The sequence below is a fragment of the Dinoponera quadriceps genome, unplaced genomic scaffold (assembly GCF_001313825.1).
Source record: "Dinoponera quadriceps isolate SergipeBrazil2010 unplaced genomic scaffold, ASM131382v1 scaffold558, whole genome shotgun sequence".
In the NCBI taxonomy this organism is placed as follows: Eukaryota; Metazoa; Arthropoda; class Insecta; order Hymenoptera; family Formicidae; genus Dinoponera; species Dinoponera quadriceps.
This window is the reverse complement of record NW_014554665.1, coordinates 828,108-846,342: the sequence shown is the minus strand read 5'-3', so window position 1 is coordinate 846,342 and position 18,235 is coordinate 828,108. Positions and strand designations below refer to the sequence as shown.

The following is an 18,235-nucleotide window of genomic DNA, read 5'->3' as shown; positions in this document are numbered from 1 at the left end:
AGGGATAGCATCGCAGTTTTCGCAGCGAGACAATTACAAGCACAACACGATCGAAATGGTGGCCAAGATCCTCGTAAGTCTTCGCGAACGTTCGATGCACGAACGATAAGCGTGCGACTTACTTCGTCGTACTTGCGTGAAAAATTCAATATTCCGCATTTATACGGAAAATTAACGTTAATTATAATTCTTATTTATTGCTAAAGGGAAAGCTATATTATGGCCTTTAGGTATCGTGCCCTCTCTCCCCTAATATCTCCGCTTTCAGGTGAAAAATTTACGCTATTTAGAATGACGAGTTTAACCCGTTGTTTCTACCTTCGCACGAGTGCTCATACGAAACATACCAGACACCCTGTATATACATGGTGTTGTTCTCGATTTTGAACACCCCCGTATATATATATATATATATATATATATAAATTCACTTATCTATTATATAAATACAAATTTAACATTTATTATGTGCACATATTTATATATTAAAATAGTATTTTAACCATTTTCATTAGAAACATTTCTTTTAGTATATATTAATTTTAATATAACGTATTGATTTGTAGGTCCTCCTCGGCTTTGTGGCAACCTGTTCCGCCGGAGTGCTTTCAACAATCCCGGCCGCCGCGATACCGGCGGCGGTCCCAGCGGCGGTCCCAGCAGCTTTAACAGTCGGGACTTATGCTACTAGTTACAACGCGCACGCCATCAATCACGCCATAGCCGCTCCGTACGTAGCCGCAGTCGCAGCCGCACCTGCGGCACTCGCAGCCGCACCGTTCACTTACTCCGCTCAGCCGGCGTCTTACGCGTATTCCGCACCGATCATCGCAGGGAGGCGCTGAAGAGACTTGCGAATCGCCGAAGTATCAACTTTATTGACGATCGAATCGACGAGGGGCGATTGGTAATTGCCGTTATCGATACGCCGATTTACTATTCTTTAATAAATGTTGTCATTGTAAATACGACGATATCGACGANCGAATGGCGCTTTGCGTCAGGGGGGGGGGGGGGGCAAAATTTACCCGCAAATCAATACATCGTCATTAAACTGTTAAACTGTCGAATTTTGACTCTTAAATCTTCCATCCTCTGCGTCAGCGATCGTTCAATTACTTGAGTGGCGCGCGCGCAATAGAGAAGCGACAGATCGATAGGTGCGATATATCGAGAGCCGCCGTCCTGTTTCTCCGCTGACAGTGGTGGTCTGTCCTTTCTAGTAACACTGCTGAACTAATAAGCTCAATAAATTAGAGCGGGACGAAGTAAATTGTTTCAGCAGTGCAGTTGAAAAGAACGGACTATAGGAGACGTCGAGGTAGGTTAACTGCTTTTGTAAAGTCTGTATCAGACTACGGATTGGGGATTGAGATTGAGATTGAATTTGGCCAATCAGTGTAAAGTTAACCGAACTCAAATTTAGTGAAACCAAGTGAATTCCACTGATTGATCAGATTTCAATTCAATTCCGATACGGGCTAATCGGCCTGTTAACTCAACGGAATTGGCCAATCATACGAATACGATTTACTTAATACGAATCAGTTAGCTAATTGGACAATGCGATTGGCCAATTCCGTTGAGTTACGGCTTCCTCTCGCACGTGTAACAAACTTCCGGTTCTTACCGAAAACCGGCATGTTGATTGGCTCCCACGCGACTTCTGGCGCGTGGCAAACGTTACCGCGGGCAGTAGCCATTAAGCGATTGGTTAAATCCGCCGAAGTTGGCGTAATCGGAAGAATGTGTCATATTCCAGGAACACCATGATATTAGCGAAAGAACAGTACCGCTCGGTGTTAGTGTCGTGTACAAACACGAACTCAATGTAGAGGAGAAATACCGGTCAAAGATATATATATATATATAGGAGAAATGGATTTGGAACTTGCATTACAGTAGGCGATCGATTGTATATACATCGCGAGAAAGGCATTCATTTCGACCTTGGAAGAAATTTTCGACCGATGTAATTTCGCCAAAGTATCTCCAGGTACGAAGCACTTAATTACGAATATTCGTAATTCGTTTCATTCCGTCGAATTGTGCATTTGAACACTTCGTTTTTCATTTTGCATTTAAATTTCCAACGTTCGAATACGCATATCCGTTGTATTTGAAATATATAAATCAAAATAAACAAATCTCATTCTCTCTCTCTCTCTCACAATAATCACCATGGGGGACATGTTTCTACGCAGTTACAACGCGGTGTCTGTATCGTTATCAGAACTTGTATATCAGAAGAAAAATCATATTTGAACAATTGGAAAATTGTGTATCTCTGGATTGATATATAAAGCGGTACACGTCATTGTCAATAACTTTGTTTTTCTTAATTATTGGATACATTATTATTAGATTAGATTAGATAATTATCAGTAGTTATTCGGAAGTAAGAAAAGGGAAATAACTCTCTTCATCACTGTCTTTGAGAATGTATCTGAAAAGATGTCTTTTGGAAACATACTTGAAAAAAAAATTCTTTAATCCAACTGTACAGATATGGCTTTGCTTTTGTATAATTTTTTAAATTATTTTCAGACTCCGAAGATGAGTAAATCACCGATTAATATTCTTCAAGAAATCTTAGTCAAGGAAGGTTATGCTCCTAAATATTTTTGTTCGTTCGATGCCTTTCATTTTAAATGTGAAGTAACCTGTAAAAATTTAAGCGCATCTGGTACAGGAACTAACAAAAAGGAAGCCAAACATAATGCTGCGCTAAATATGTTATCATTGCTGAATGTTGACTTACCTTCAAAAGGATACCAAACTGAGAATAGCATGCAAAGTTTGAAATTGTACCAGACAATGAATATTAATCAATCAAATGATATTTCTTCCCCTTCAAATATTTCTTCCCCAGCATATGCACAGATGTATCCTGAATGCAACTATGTTGGATTATTACAGGTAAGTTAATTTGCTTGTCACTCCAATTATTAAATGATACTTAAAGTAACTTGATGTTTTTCCTTACAGGAACTTTGTGTACAATATCGCCTAGACCTACCTATATATGAACTTGTTAGTGAAAGTGGTCCTAGCCACATGAAGACATTTACAATAAAAAGCAATATCGGATGCCTAAATAGGACAGGCATAGCACACTGCAAAAGATCTGCGAAACAAGAAGCTGCTAAGAACGCACTGCAATATTTGATAGCTTTAAACAAGTTGCCGGAAGAAGCTTGCAAGAAAGTTGAGAATTACAGAAAAATATTCCAAGATAATTCGCAAGACATAACTACAGGCATTTCTAATATTAAAATTACCGGACCAGTATCATCTGTCGTAGTACCAGAGATAGCAGTAGTATCAGACAAAAGACTGGCATCCTGTATTGAACCCATCTTCAACAATATAGCGAAGCAAAATGTTATAACGGTTGACAGTTCCGCAGGATTTAATAATAACAACAACAGTACAGTTAAGACTGCTCATATAAATAGTTATAAAGCCAAGTCAGACGCAATTAGTGGCTGTAAGAACACATCGGAGAATAATTTGAAAACATTTGCTATGGAAAAGTTGATCGTTGAACCAACATTTACGAAGCAGTCAGGAAGCGCACAATCAAGTCACGTCGAATCTAACGGTATAAAGGAGCAAAACCTCGTAGTTAAGAATGATCGTGCAGACCTATTATCATCAGTATTAATTAATAATGATAAGGGGTGCAGACGAACAACGGAGGATGATTTGCGGGATATTTTTGATATTGAAATATTAGATCACATCGAGAATAAGAAATCAGTGCCTCCTCTCACAGAACTATCGAAGAATGCCCTGACAACTTACAGTAGTTTATCTGGAGACGCGGGAAGACATAACCCGGCGAACACGTATTCTCACGGTCATCTCACGGATTGTCACATCTTGTTCAAGAAAAACTATTCCAGTAAGATATCAGACGATTTGAAAATAAAAATGCGCTCCGTGACCAGATTAAGCAACCTGAAGTCGCCCGTGGTGCAAGAAACATGCCAAGACGTCAAGAAAGCATTAGGAGTCAAGCTGAAAGAATTCAACCTTAGCACCAATTGTAAGACGGACATTGCAATAGTCCTGCGCATGGAGTCCACGCCGGTTATCGCACAATTTGGCACGGGTTCAACTGAAAGCGAAGCAAGGGCTCGAGCAATGCTTGCACTTATTAACACTATCCTGGACTATCTAAAATAAGATTCATAGAATATTGATCGTTTCCGTCTGAAACAAAAAGTAGATTAAATGTTAAATGTAAGTATAATCTTGCGGATTACGTTAAAAATGATATCCAAAGCTCCCTTGAATGCATGCATATAGTAAAAATGTTAGTCATATCGTAAATAGTATTGTAAATTTCATTATATTCTCATTTGTAATCGCTTCGACCAAATCGTATTTACGATGTATACGTGATAAAGATATTAGTTTATTGATTGATTATTGATTCTTAAAGCTCCGTTATTTACGATAAAGTGTGAAATTAATTCTGTAAGAGCAAGATAATACGTATTGTATAGACGATATATATATNAGACGATATATATATATATATATATATAATATATATATATATATGTGTGTGTGTAAATATATATATATATATATTTACAACATGTTGAACTGTTGTGAGCATTACAAAATATAATCCATATATATTTTCCATTTATATGTATATATGTACATGTATGCACATAAAAGCATGTAAGGTGTATATATATATGGGATAGATATATATAACATACACGTACACATGTAAGTGTATGTGTAATTCTCCAAGGGAATATATTGCTCTTTATTTCTTCGATTTCAAATATATATGTTATTACTGTTATTTGAAAATACTTCCATGAAGAATTTGTATATCTGTAACGAATGGGTTATATTTTATACTAAAATATATATTTCACGTATTTTTTTATTCGCACTTTTGTAATTTAAGATAATTGATATACTTAATTGAGACGTTACCTATAAGTTTTTCGTATTTTTATCTTGCTTAACGATTGTTAAAATGCGAGGTTGAAATTGCTTAAAATCAACCATTAAGCTTATATTTTTATGAGAAATTTATATGGACCATTTATATACAAATATATTATTCAATAATATATACACATTTATTTTTACCATTTTTAAATGCGGAATACTGTTAAGTAAATTCCCGATCGGCGGACAGTCTTTCATGCGGAGCGATGAATACAAGAGCAATTGACATAGAATTTGCAGTAAATTAGAAATCTGTTGCCTGCGTTATTCCCATTCCTGTTGCCTGGCATTGTGCAAAGTCCTTAACATGACTCAGTGACAAGTTAGACGGACCTTTATTTTTTCAAGTAAAGTTTCGTCTACAATGCGTCATCAAGTTGCAGGGAGTCATAGGTAGGATCCACTTCATGCTGCAAATTTCGCTTCGAAACGTCATATAAACGGCCAATCGTATTCTCCTTTTAATCGCTCCAAAATGTTTGCAGCTTCAGGTAAAACTTAATTACGACTCTCTTACAAGCGCATTATAGAGGTTTAATTTAAACGATATTTATCGATATTAATCGGTCCGTTCTTTTAGTTAGAGCGAGACGAAATATATTTGTCTCGTTCTAACTTATCGCACCAGTTCAGCGATGTAGCTAAAAAGAACAGACCGAACGACAAGTCGGTGAAAACCTCCTATTTTCAAATACTCCACTCAAGGATGGATCGGAAAACCTTTCGTATCCTTGTATAGTGCAATCTTTTTATTAACAATTGGTACAGTTCAACGGCAAATCAGGTAATATTTTTCTATTTATTTACCGACATGTTATCTCACGTATGCGATCTCACAAACGCACGTAGCGATACCGAATTGTGAATTCAGGCACGCGACCATCCCTGTTCTGTCAACATAAAATCATCACGTAGAGGCAATGGGACGAACGATTTACGCTGAGGAGCACCTTCGCACGTACTTAGCGTCTTCAGCGAAACCGGATGGATACGTGATAGGATTGATCTTGGGACAGGTTGATCTTTTGTACCTACCAGTTTCATGTGTCAATACGTGCACCGCAGCTCTCATATTTAATATAACATATGCGACGAGAGAGTGAGAAGTATTGCGATCTCCACATTACGTTTCCGTTGAGATCCAATTGAATTACCATAAGATATTAATTACCGAGTGCGCACGCTGTTAGCATATTTATCTCATGTTTTTTTTTTTAATCATGGTGCCTAGAAGCAAAGGTTAGAAATTTGATCATGCGAATATACGAGGAATTATGTTCGCATGTAACATGCCTCAGAATGTATCATTTGTTTCTGTTTTAACATTGTAGAGTAGCGGACAGAAAGATTACATAGTGCATTTAGCGAAAACACCACCCCCCCTTGCTAAAAATATTGTGGAGGAAACTTTAATCAGTTATACAACAACTGCGGAACAAGATGCGGCTGACACATATATTAAGTCTGTCAAGGATATACCTATGAGCTGGGTAGCCGATCATGCTAAACATGTATGTGTACAGTTTTCACAGGGAGGGAAAGTACAGTTAAAAAATTAAAATTCGTTGCGTTGCATCTCATTTATGCACATTGTATCTCATTTCAGGTTACAAGAATGTTGCCCGGTGGGATGTGGGTACTTGGTATTTTTATTACAGGGCCCGAAGATACTTTAGATACTACCAGCAATGTACAAAAGCTTAAGTCGGTTCTTAGTGCAATTCACAAGACCCTCTCGTGGAATAACAAGCATCTGTGCGGAAATAATCAAGATGAGAAACTTGTATTAGCTTTCAACAGTGTTACACAGAAGTATGCGGTCTAGGATAGCGTATTGAACTTCGACGCTCTACCTTAATTGGTTTAGATCAGTTAGATCCTTTTATCTCCAGATACATTTGCAAGTCCATAGATGTTACGAAAGATAGCATATTGAGACCAGCCGACTGGAAGTTCCAAGAGAGAGCGACCAAGTGGCATCAGCTGGAAGCTCTTGTGGATTTTAACAGATTGTTCCTTATTGACGCGGACAAGGATCCCGAAACTCTCAAGAGGCAATTACAGGTTGATTAAATTGAATATAATTATTTTCCAACGCAAACGAAATAATCTCGCGCATTGATCTCAAAAACTGGATAACCCGAAGACATGTCGTATTGTCGCAGAATATCTTGACGAGCGTGGCGGATTTGATCGAATCTTCGCTCGTTGTTATCGAAGAGGAAGTCAGACCGCTGGAGGCCACATTGGAAGTAATTTCCAAGAAGAAGAGAGATAGCAAGGAATGTAAGAGTAAAAAGAACGATAGCAGCGACTCGTTTCAAGTTAGCCTGTACATTCCATGCGTGAGTACAAACCAGGTTTACAATCGGGCGTCACGGAGACAGAAGTCAATTTTATTTAATGGCATCTCGCTAACTTTACCCTGTTAGTCGCAAGATGACACTGATTCAGACATAAGAGTGACGTCGTGCAGCGCATCGATACGACTAACCGGGCAATTGGTCAGTAGGACATTCGTACATCAAAAGGCCAATATCGAGGAGGCCAATGCAGCGGTGAGGCAGGACATAGTGAGATCTCTGGCGAGCAGGCTGGAGATGCACTGGGATAGTTTGATAGAGGAAGAGAACGGTTCTCCCGAAGGTAGAGTCACGGAAGCGATATAAGATACGGCTGGATCTAAATTACGGTACTTTTTCTTTTTTTTTGTTTTTTTTTGCGATTTCACTCGCGATCTCCTTTCAGAGAACATCACGTTACACGAACCGCCGAGGAGAGTGTTGATTGCGTTACCGGAAAATCAGGTCACGTTGTCGGATTATCTGTTTCCCGGCGAGGGGCCGCAAGAAGCATTACTGTCGTTGCGAGAACTGCTGGATCTAAAAGTGCAGGAAAGCCAAGTGCAGAAGGAAGTCGAGCTGCAAGCTGGTGAGTGAAAGTGTAACATTAACGTTCGCGGGAGTAACGTTGGAGAACAGCCTCCATCCGTATGTACGTACGCGTTGTTTGTTACACTTAACTGAATTCCCGATGAACAGATCCTACGGAATTCTATTGCCAGAGTGATGTCAATAGCAAATCGTCGGACCACGGCACCGAGAAGACCAAATTTCACCAAATACTGGTTCCTTATATCGGCTTGTGCGTTGCATTCTTCATCGTGACAGCGGCTATTATTATACACGAACTAATGTAATGTGTATACTGTTTTTTTTTTCAACGCACACAAGATGTAGATTTAAGATGGAATACTTTTTGAACCCGTGTGCGTCTGTAAAATTTGAGATGTAAAAATATTAAATTATTTAATACACTCCGATAGTTAATAATAATGATATATATATATATATATTGTTTTTAATATAATATTGCTAGCGCGATGTGTGTATTTTCTTACGTGAAATTACATGAATATTTTTATATCTATTAAATTACACGGAATGAAAATTACTCTCTCCGTGAACATCGACGGAAATTTATAAGTTTCACTGTCACTAAAATAAATGGTGTATGGCTCGCTCGTCGAATTGTTTGCCGTTTTAATACAATAAAACATTACGAGATATTTTTAACTTGCATTATATTATATGGATTTTATTATAACATCTATATCATATGTACATACAATATCATATACATGTCTTATATACAAAAGAAAGCATCTGTTTAGTCTTCAGAATGGCAATTCTTTATACCATTAATATATGACAAATACTAGCATTAATATGTTCTTCAGTATTACTCATATGAATAGTGTGTGTAATCGCGTAATGTCAAAAAAAAAAAAAATTAGGTAATAACATGCACAATTTTGATACGAAATTTATTGATCAAATCAGGCAGTGGTAATTCTAATGTTTTAAACGCTTGCTTATTAGTTGCATTGTTCGAATAAATTTCCTCCGTAATTATATCTGTAAAACTATGCTAAAGTGTATGAAAAGTTTATTTACAAAACTTTTTACACTGTACATGGCAAATCCTGTTAAAAAGACAACATTTCTAAGAATGTCAGGAAACGCAACGGAAGAATCATCGTAATTTCTACGTACTTCCTGCAATAAATATTTGTTTAATCATGCTGAAAATTACTCCCGTCTCTCTCTTCTTCTAAATCGTTTTTTAGTCCGTTTTCTGTGTAGTGCAGTGTACTTTGATTTTCTATTCGGTGCAAGCACAAACGAGTGCCAAAAACTTGCTTTGTACACACGTGTTAGTTATTGACTTTTTATATATCTATTATAGTAAAATCATTAATTCCAATATCATATTTTGTATGTGTGTGTGTGTGTGTGTGTGTGTACGTGTGCGTGCGTGCGTGTGTATGTGTGTGCGTGTGTGTAAAGTAGTGCAAAATATATACATTTCTAGTGACCTTGTGTTAAAATGTTATGTTAACGTTATTATAGAGGGAAAAATTTAGTTCTCCTACAACGTAATATTAGGCAGCACCACACTTGAATTTTGACGAATAAAATTAAGTATACGGTATACGATTTCTTCTTTACATCATTATATCTTCCTGCAGTTAAGTATTCTCGGCAAGTATTCTAATGTGTAGATAATAAATTAATTAAAGTAACAATAAAATACTTCACGAAGTCTTTTTTAAAAATATTGCGATCCAATCGGAAGGTGCAACCTACGTATGTTTAGTATATGCAAGATTTTTGAAAAAAGTAATGGGAAGATATATGACTAAAGTAGCGTATACAATTGTCGCATTGTCGAAGGCGAGCGTAATTACACAATAATAAATAGTCCAGCTTTTGTTAGAAATGAACGTTTACAATTATTTGTACTTCAATTATAGCATAAATTCGGCCGTTTCGGTTACACAGCAGCGGCAGCAATTCACCGTGGTAATTCTGTAACGCACTGTAAATTCAAGCTCCCCGAGTCTCGTCCTACCGCCTCCTCCCCAACAAACGAAACCTCCGTCTCGTAAGTGACAATCTTTTTACTAACCATTGCATCCGCGTTATTTATTACCTCGTGCGCGCGCAGATGAAAACGTAAGACGCGGGGTTGCCGCGTCGTTTCAGCAAAACATTGAGTTTAGGTGCTGTCCATCCTTTCCGGACAGAAGTCCCGAGATCGTCTTTAATCTCTAAACAGCTTGCTCGAAGAACAAGAAGATGAATTTTTAGACTACGCCCATCTTTATGAGCCCCGCCTGGCTTCCCCTACCGACGCTCGCGTCTTCCAGCGAGTCCAGGTCTAAGGCAGACTCGATCATAGTCGTGTCCTGCAACAGTCTGAGCCTAGACGCGGACAGTGGGGTCGTTACCGCCGGTATGGAAGATGTGTCCAGGGCGGAGGAGACCACGACGCTCTGACGAGGTGGCAACGGAGCGATCTCGTCGATGTCGATCGGCGCTATGTTGAGAGACGCTAATGGTACTTCGTTGGTAACGAGTTGGCTTATACTGTTCGTAGTACTACCTAAAAGCAAAATCATGACGATGTGCGTGTGAGAAGCCTCGGCCGATCTCTCTGCGCGATCGCATAAAAAGTGCACATACAGCATTAAAATATAAATCATTGCCAATTAAATTGTGAAGGACAAGATTGTTACGGAAACCTCCTCTTTAGTACCGTGGGGGGAGAGGGGGGATCAAACTGTATCTTATAATATTATTATTATACCAGGAAGGTGCAGCGTTGAGCCTTGTGTTTCTTACGCACAAAATGTCAGCAGTACGGACATATAATATAAGCTTTTCGTAATCTTAATTATCAGGCTGATAATGCGCGTTTTCATTATGCACATACTTACAGTACAGCATTCTGTGTGACGTAAATCAACAAACACAACAACGGTGGAGCATACAGTTGCGAAATGAAATGTCTCTCTCTCTCTCTCTCTCTCTCTCTTTACCAAACGCTGCTTTCACTTATATGCGTAATAAAACAAAGGAAGGTAAAATCAAACCAAAAGCTTCCCCTTCCGACCTTTGTAAAATGAAAAAAAATGAAAAAAAGCGTACACACGTTGTGAGAGCTTGAACATTATGTATCCGTATGAGATCTCCCGCAGTTTTCCGTGGAAAAAAAAAAACTTGATGCAATTTCCGCGTACTGTCTGTTGGCCTGATTGGCCCAACGCTCTTATCTCCTGCCCAAATAATCAAAGCCAAATTATAAACCAATCACAATTAGTCACAAGCCATAAACCGTATAAAACGACACAGTGTGTTCCAAAATTAGTCCCGTAAAAGTGTAAAAGAAAACGTGACGCGTGACTTATTAATGCTAGTGCGAAGAATCATTCGTATATATTAAAGACATACACTCAATGACGATCAAAATGCATAAAACGAACTTACCGAGTAGTACGCTCTGAGCCCTCGATAACAGGACGTAATTTTAAACAACAAAGAAATACAATTTATTGAGTTATGTCCAAGTGCTTACTAATTGCTAAAAGACTTATGTATAAATATATATATACATAAAAATATATATATATATTCATACCTAAAAGGAATTCCTTTTTTTTTTCGAACTCGATAATTCGACTCTCAAAAAATACACGTTAAGAATATTCCTTCGCATGAAACTTCACATCCGCTTTTATAATAAAAATAATTATTATTTGCAAAATATCTACTTGCGTGTAAATTATGAGATAATCTTTGGATTGAGAAAAACATATTGAAGAGAAACGATGATAGTTCAGTAAAAATCTCGAGAACTCGACAAAACTAGTTTCTCTTTTATCTCTCTTTCATATATGTAAAACCTAAATATGATGGGATACCTAAGGAACGAGATACTTCAAAGAACCCATGCATATATCGAACAAACATAATTTGGTATATGGTCTAATGCCTTAACTCACTGTATACCACACATATACAACCATAACCATAATATACACATTATCCTTAAAATAAAGATCTATGCAAAACGGTACCTTCAAAAAATAAATAGATCTCTTTTTCGCAACAATTAAATTCAACTTTTTCTCTCTTGGTATTCGTATATGTATATATATATATATATATATAATTTCTTTCATTATTTTAATTCCCGATAATATAGGAATCAAGAACAATCGTATAACCGTTTATGTACAAATGATTCTATTCCCTTAGCGTAAGATTTTCAGAGAAGAGGACGAATAATGATCTAATTATATTAAAGCTCTCTCTTTTCTAACGTTATGAGTCCACGATTCGTTTTTCTTCCGTGGTAAGTGTACTAATTATAGCTGTTTCCCAGTATTACAATCGAGTCAAATGGTATATTCGAGAGACGTTGGGCTTTACAATAGACGTTAAATATCCTCGTTGTCGCTGAGTGAGCTCATAATGAAACGTCGATTCAGGAGATCCTCCTCCGTACTATCGCTCGGACACAACGAGTTCTCCGCGTAGGACAAATTATTGGTCAGCGGCCCGGAGCCGAATCTGTTTACCACGAGGCCTATCGCGGTCTGCCCGATGATCGGTATCCCGCCCGTGCCTAAGATACGCGCCGGCAGAATGGCCTTCGATATCGGATACTTTAGGCTATGATCGGCGCATCTTAGGTTGTTATACCTGAGCGTGTGAGGGGACTGAGTCAGTCGTAACGGGTCCTCGGAATAACACTGGGGGAACTTTTGCAGATCGGTGTAACCGTTCTTATTATCGCTTATCTTGTAACGCAACGGGTCCTCGGAGTATCTCTGAGGGTACTTCTGAAGATCAATGGCGTACTTTTGATCGCCATTCTGAACGCACTGATCGTATATTAGGTTGTTGTCCGAGCACCTATGATACTCCTCTCTACATCTATGAGGATACTTGTTTAAGCCTTCCTCGCATCTACACGGATAAGACTTCTGAAAGTCCGGATTCAACCGATCTACCTCGGTGTACTTAATATGTTTCACTGAATCCTGAGAGCAATGCTGCTGCTGCGCCGGATACTGCGGCGGCGCGGCGTAAGCATCGTTTGTTATGTACTGGCGCGGATATTTCGGCAGATCCTCGGGGCAACGTGACGCGGGATGCCTTAGGAGGGTTAACTCACCGTTTATCGACTCTATTCTCGGCGAATGTAGACCGGAGACCAGGTTGTTCATCGAGTCTGTCAGTTCCGTGCTGGGGCTTGTCTGAACCGTTGTGCCGTTCGACTGTTGCGAGGGACACAAAGAGACGAATATATATGTTCCTCATCTGTTCTTCCGAGCGCATTTCGACTAATCGAAAGAGTTAGGAAACGTGTTTGAACGTACCTGAGGCTGCACAATCTTCACCGTGCCGTATGTCTTATTATTAGTAATCACATTCTCATCGCCGACCCTCTCTTGCTCCGCGCGATACTCGGGCGTAACTATTCCTCTTCGATCTGAAAGGACACAATTCTCTCTCACGATATGATAAAGAAGGGAATTTCATCAACTTCGTGCGATGTGCGTCAGCACAGATTAACATTACGGGAGAAATCTTACCGATTAAACTAGGCGGAGACGGCCCGCATAATACGTAGAAACAATTCCCGCAGATATTTCCTTGGCTATAGGGATTAAAGCTCTCCTGTCCTCTTTTACTCGAGAACGATCCCTTAATCTACGAGAAACAGTTTGAGAGTTTGAGTTTGCCACTGCCAACCGATAATCTGTGCGACGTAACGATTCGCTTACATCTTCGTTAGTTGTTTGATTGCTCGTGGTTAAATACGTGTGAAAGCCGGCGAGGCCCAAGATACTCCAAACGGAAAAGAAACATATCACTCCGACAATGACGCTGCTCGGAGACATTCGGAGAGCTTCCAGAAATGGCTTGTCATCTTTCGTAACTACAATCAATGAGTGATAAAAGGCGGATATAATGATACAATACATATATATCGTACGTTAGTTAGCCGTAACGATATATACTCCGCATATTTACTGAATTCATCGCGCAAACGGCAACACTTACGCATAATTAAATGTGTGACCGCACATGCAAATATGAAAACGCAAAGAAACGCCAGGGATACTATAAAAGCATAAAAATATCTATAATTCCTCCTGCCCACGCAGTTACCAACCCATGGACAGTGATGATCAAACCTCTCTGTAAGAATATTTATCTTTAAAATTGTCTCACATACATATACTTGAGTGATTAAATTAATATCAGAATTACCGTACTAGTCGTGATATGTATGTACGTGTGTATATATTTCTGATAATGAAAACAAAAAACTACACAGATACTTTCAGATATCTTAAGGCTAATAAAAATGCAGAGAGAGAGAATACGTACCTACACAATTGTCACATAAGCTACAATGAGAGGCCCTCGGTGGCCTGAATATTTTGCATGTAAAGCAATACTTCAGTTTCACTGGTTGTCCTCTGACTAAGACTTCTTTTGTTCTAGGGGGAGGTCTATATGTTTTGGAGTTACCATTGTTTGGTACCTCTGTAGATTGACATACAAGAAACATATTTTCAGTTTAGTACTTTGAAAGAGAGATTGTAATAAATATATTATTTCTTTCCCCACACACACACACACACACACACACACACACACACACACACACGCGTGTATCATTAGAGATATAGAACAAGACTAGAAGAAGAGTTTACATGCGCATAAGTATACAATTATATCTATACCAATTTGTTGCTCAATGTAAGCAGCTTCATCAGGTGTCGCTCGTGGGATTACTCCGGGATCGCTGAAGCTTGTACGGAACAAAGCAGACATTACAAATATAAATAATAAACCTCCTATCACTGGTATCGCTGGTGTTATATGTAGCGCCAAAAATGGGCAACTGGAAAAAAGAAGACAATTGTTTCCCACAGAATTCGGTCATTTTTTTTTCTTCTCGGTCGATTGCGCACCGAGAAGAGCGTTTCTTTTTTTTCTTTTCTATATTCGGCTTTTTTCTCTCTTTCTCTCCTAATGCGAGGTCTATGCGAATAATTACTTCTCAAGAAACACAGGGCTCGTTGCGTCCGTGACGCGCGTCGCACGCTCGAGGTAAACTACGATACACGATGAACGCTACCCTAACTCTACCGTCTACGAACGTGCGAGTAAAACTCGTGACCGGTGGTAGAATGCGACGCTTACTCGAAGCCAAAGAACAATCCGCTGGTGCCGGCGATGAGGCAGACGGTGACGTAGAACACCCCAGTCTGCGGTGCCATCATCACCCGGCCGTCGCAACAGAAGCGATTCCTACCCGGGAATAGCTCCCACTTTCGCGTGATGTGAGGCATCTTGCACTTGACGACGAGGGTAAAGTTCCTCTCACGTACTGTCATAAATGTGCGTGCGAATCCCGCTGGCCGATCGCTCGGGGTTTATCACAGTTGTCGTCGTCGTGATGCGGCGGTCGTGACGCTGCTCCTTCTCGCTCGAAGTTCTCGCTCGCGAACGACAAGCATCATGTCTCATCTTGCTCCCCCGGAGCTCCCCCGTCCTCGAGTCATAACACGCTGCGGCGGGTGACAGCATTCGAACGCGACGAGACGCTTGTCATACGACACCGCCGATTCGGGAGAGACCCGCCTGTTGAGCTCTCGCAGACAGACAGAGAGACTTAACCTAATTTCGCGTCGACTCGACGAGAGTCCAGAGCCACCCTGACGGAATTCGCTCTCGCGCGCGCGCACGAGAGAGGCACACTCTTTACTCTATCGCGTGAACTCGCGCATACGGAAAGATCGCGAACTCACTTCCGTCCGATCAGAGGGGTCACCGACTTCAGACAGTGTTCGCGGCAGGAAGAAGGGTCGTAACCGTGGACTCCGTCCGTCCTCCTCGTCGTCGCGAAGGGAAGAAAAGAGAGCCTTCGTTCGGGTAAATTGGGTCACCGAGGCCGCGAATCGTGCACCAGCGCTGCTCGATCGTCCACGGGGCTCGTGACGCGCGCACTACGTTCCGGGCAGCCACAGCATCGCGTATCTCAGACCGTCGTCGTCGTCGCAGCCGCGAGCGATGATAATACAACTCGCATATTTACGGAACACCGCGCTGTGTTGTGAAAGCCGTCGCATCTGGTCGTCGCGTTCGCTCGCTCGCTCGCGCGCATCCAGCGCCCTCCCGCGGCGCGCACGCCAAAGCGCCACGTGATTCCGGCGGTCACGTGACGCGGAGCGGCCCGAGCGATCGCGATTCAAACGCCGCTTCCCGGTGCGCGGGATCGATCGTCGATCACATCGTTGGTGCGTTTTCCCGCCTGTGGATATCGGCTCTTCCTCGCGAGTACGCATCGGGGATGCTCGAGGGAGGATCGATTCGGGTTAGGAAAGGTTAAGCCGCGGCCGAGGAGAGGATCGAGGAAGATGAGAGACGAGCAATGGCGACGATTAGGGAGAGAGAGCGCGGCCGCGTCTTCCCGCGGGGCTCGCCAGGTAAAAAGGCGTCTTCGAAGGCGCGATCAGAGCGAGAGCGCCGCTCGAGATTGATTATTTAATGGCAGAAGGGGAGGGACGGACGGCGGCGTGTGAGAGCGACTTATCGCCCCCGTTGCAAAATGGGTCGTCGACGCAATGCGGTACGTCGTCGCGCGCACACATACACACGCACGCACGCGACCAAGGAAATCCGGAAAATCGAACAATCCGACCGTCGGCGCCACCTTCGGAGGCGGCCTCGATCGGGAGATGAATGACGGTGGCCCGCGATGATCCATAGATCGTCCCGGGACGACGCGCCGTGTCAGTGAACGTGACAAGCACACAGGCCGGCGCGACCCCGGAGACTCGAAAAAAAAATACACGTCGACGAAGTGCGTACGCCACGTTTGTAAAATGGCCACGTTCAGCGGAACCGCTTCATTTCGCAATCGTTGGAAGTTTAGCCGGACTGAGGTCGGATTGTTCTTTCACATAGGAGAAAAAGGTGCATTCGAGTGAATACTCGCTAAGGAATATCGGAGAGTCGTTGACTCTCCCCTTAACTCTCACGGTCTCTTGTTTCATTTAAATTAAGTATCCAGCAGAGACAGGAAAATCGACCGAATCAATGTTTTGAAACACTGATTTTATGTAGATTTTATACCTAATAACATATTAATAATTTGACATAATCATTAAATAATGTATTTCATAAATGTTTTTAAACTGTTACTTGATAATATAATATCCCTGCATATTGAAAACATGATGTAGAAATATTATTTTTAATACTGGGTCAAATATATTGTTAACAATGATATTCTATGCGACATTGAAAATTATATATTTGAAGACGTTTTAAAATATGCTATAAAATATCAGCAACAATTGAGCGAGAAATCATTAACACAACGTTGTCGCAATGCCATTATTAATAATCTCTCGCTTACTAAGATAAATACTATTCAAATACTGTTTAAATATAGCATCTTTCCTCTCAGTGTGCTGTACCGAGTAACACGTGTTTCATCCAAACTTGAAGAGAAATTCCAGCAAACGTCAACCAACCGGCAACACATCAACATTATAATTTCCCAGTCGACCAGTTACACAACACGCGCGTTACATCGCGTTTACGCTTGTTAAATGGAAAATTACAACATTGATGTTACGTATTATGTTATTGTAAATCGATATGCTTGCCGGAGATGAGCACTCCGATATTCCTTGGCAAATATATTCGCTTGAGCGTAGCACTTGTTTTTCTCTCAGCGCAGATCCAGAAGGACAATCCGATCTCTCGGAGGCTGAGGAAACTTCCGTCGGAACGAACGTTCCCCGCCAGAGCTCCGTCCCTCCGAGCTCGGATGCTGCGATTTCGCGTTGCCCGCGAGAGCGTCTTTCGGAGCTGCGATCGATGAGTTCCCAATCGTCATCGTCGTCGCGGAAAACGACGCGCGCTCGTCACGCCGATTCCACGGCTTTTTGCTCAAAGCCGGCTCAAAGCCGACTCCGAGTAGCACGTGTTAGGCTTCACGTAAGTTCTTTAAACGCGCATAAAGCGGGGCCTACAGTGAGAATTAAAGGCGCAAGACTTAAGAAATTGACCATTCACAGTCGAATTATAGAAGAAAAATTACGATTGGTCAATTTCACAATCATATATTACGTTCATTCCTTAAAGAACGTGTAGCACGAAAGTGACGAAGACGCGAGGATCGAGGGGATCGTCGGATCGAAGGGAGGCGGAAGACTCGGGTAACTCGATTCCGACGCGGGGAAGCGTCGCCTGAGCGAGCGTTCTACGCGGCACGGGCCGATCCGTCGCGCGAACGGTAGATCATCGAGCGGCGGCAGCGGGTAATCGATACTCGCCGACAATTCAGCAGACATCCTGCTTCCGGGGGGGGG

At 41.1% G+C, this 18,235-nt stretch overlaps 5 protein-coding genes across 9 annotated transcripts in view; 4 read left to right on the top strand and 1 right to left on the bottom strand.

Moving 5' to 3' along the window:
- The first annotated feature begins 5 nt into the window (after positions 1-5).
- On the top strand, positions 6-1,004 carry LOC106740698. Its single transcript, XM_014611985.1, has 2 exons — positions 6-73; positions 567-1,004. The coding sequence occupies exons 1-2, from the start codon at positions 56-58 to the stop codon at positions 843-845; spliced, it is 297 nt and encodes a 98-aa protein (XP_014467471.1). The 5' UTR covers positions 6-55; the 3' UTR covers positions 846-1,004.
- A 269-nt stretch (positions 1,005-1,273) lies between these two features.
- On the top strand, positions 1,274-4,533 carry LOC106740693. 2 transcript variants are annotated; one of them, XM_014611976.1, is made up of 4 exons: positions 1,274-1,321; positions 1,763-1,996; positions 2,548-2,919; positions 2,989-4,533. In XM_014611976.1, exons 3-4 carry the CDS (start codon positions 2,557-2,559, stop codon positions 4,189-4,191), a joined length of 1,566 nt encoding a protein of 521 aa, XP_014467462.1. In that variant the 5' UTR covers positions 1,274-1,321; positions 1,763-1,996; positions 2,548-2,556; the 3' UTR covers positions 4,192-4,533. The 2 variants fall into 2 exon arrangements, with proteins under 2 accessions (XP_014467462.1, XP_014467461.1); XM_014611975.1 differs by lacking the exons at positions 1,274-1,321; positions 1,763-1,996 and adding an exon at positions 2,030-2,307.
- A 1,072-nt stretch (positions 4,534-5,605) lies between these two features.
- LOC106740696 (protein odr-4 homolog) lies at positions 5,606-9,108 on the top strand. Of its 2 annotated transcripts, XM_014611982.1 has the most exons (9): positions 5,606-5,767; positions 5,855-5,999; positions 6,315-6,494; positions 6,590-6,795; positions 6,876-7,047; positions 7,149-7,328; positions 7,416-7,629; positions 7,732-7,914; positions 8,025-9,108. In XM_014611982.1, the coding sequence occupies exons 2-9, from the start codon at positions 5,904-5,906 to the stop codon at positions 8,180-8,182; spliced, it is 1,389 nt and encodes a 462-aa protein (XP_014467468.1). In that variant the 5' UTR covers positions 5,606-5,767; positions 5,855-5,903; the 3' UTR covers positions 8,183-9,108. The 2 variants fall into 2 exon arrangements, with proteins under 2 accessions (XP_014467468.1, XP_014467469.1); XM_014611983.1 differs by lacking the exons at positions 5,606-5,767; positions 5,855-5,999 and adding an exon at positions 6,015-6,222.
- Positions 9,109-10,343: 1,235 nt separating this feature from the next.
- LOC106740692 (palmitoyltransferase ZDHHC5) lies at positions 10,344-15,999 on the bottom strand. Of its 2 annotated transcripts, XM_014611974.1 has the most exons (9): positions 15,054-15,998; positions 14,591-14,751; positions 14,232-14,390; positions 13,902-14,039; positions 13,622-13,776; positions 13,430-13,547; positions 13,214-13,326; positions 11,316-13,111; positions 10,344-10,431 (listed from the first exon to the last, which is right to left on the bottom strand). In XM_014611974.1, the coding sequence occupies exons 1-8, from the start codon at positions 15,245-15,247 to the stop codon at positions 12,269-12,271; spliced, it is 1,881 nt and encodes a 626-aa protein (XP_014467460.1). In that variant the 5' UTR covers positions 15,248-15,998; the 3' UTR covers positions 10,344-10,431; positions 11,316-12,268. The 2 variants fall into 2 exon arrangements, with proteins under 2 accessions (XP_014467460.1, XP_014467459.1); XM_014611973.1 differs by lacking the exon at positions 10,344-10,431 and having other exon boundaries at positions 12,269-13,111; positions 15,054-15,999.
- A 153-nt stretch (positions 16,000-16,152) lies between these two features.
- Positions 16,153-18,235, top strand: part of LOC106740695 (zinc finger and BTB domain-containing protein 14) — a 7,434-nt gene continuing 5,351 nt past the window's right edge. For both annotated transcript variants that reach the window (XM_014611980.1, XM_014611977.1), the window contains exon 1: positions 16,153-16,339. In XM_014611980.1, coding sequence (XP_014467466.1) covers positions 16,285-16,339 — 55 coding nt within the window. In that variant the 5' untranslated portion in view covers positions 16,153-16,284. The remainder of the gene's footprint in view (positions 16,340-18,235) is intronic.

What these genes read in the sequence shown, in the direction of transcription:
- LOC106740692 (XM_014611973.1), bottom strand. Translation starts at nt 15,247, where the DNA reads ATGACAGTACGTGAGAGGAACTTTACCCTCGTCGTCAAGTGCAAGATG. An exon ending in TTACATTGAGCAACAAATTG is followed by an intron (nt 14,391 to 14,590) that starts GTATAGATATAA and finishes GTCAATCTACAG; the next exon opens with AGGTACCAAACAATGGTAAC. An exon ending in GTCTCCGCCTAGTTTAATCG is followed by an intron (nt 13,327 to 13,429) that starts GTAAGATTTCTC and finishes GTGTCCTTTCAG; the next exon opens with ATCGAAGAGGAATAGTTACG.
- LOC106740696 (XM_014611982.1), top strand. Translation starts at nt 5,904, where the DNA reads ATGGGACGAACGATTTACGCTGAGGAGCACCTTCGCACGTACTTAGCG. An exon ending in TTCAACAGTGTTACACAGAA is followed by an intron (nt 6,796 to 6,875) that starts GTATGCGGTCTA and finishes TTTTATCTCCAG; the next exon opens with ATACATTTGCAAGTCCATAG. An exon ending in CTCTCAAGAGGCAATTACAG is followed by an intron (nt 7,048 to 7,148) that starts GTTGATTAAATT and finishes GTATTGTCGCAG; the next exon opens with AATATCTTGACGAGCGTGGC.
- LOC106740693 (XM_014611976.1), top strand. Translation starts at nt 2,557, where the DNA reads ATGAGTAAATCACCGATTAATATTCTTCAAGAAATCTTAGTCAAGGAA. An exon ending in ACTATGTTGGATTATTACAG is followed by an intron (nt 2,920 to 2,988) that starts GTAAGTTAATTT and finishes TTTTCCTTACAG; the next exon opens with GAACTTTGTGTACAATATCG.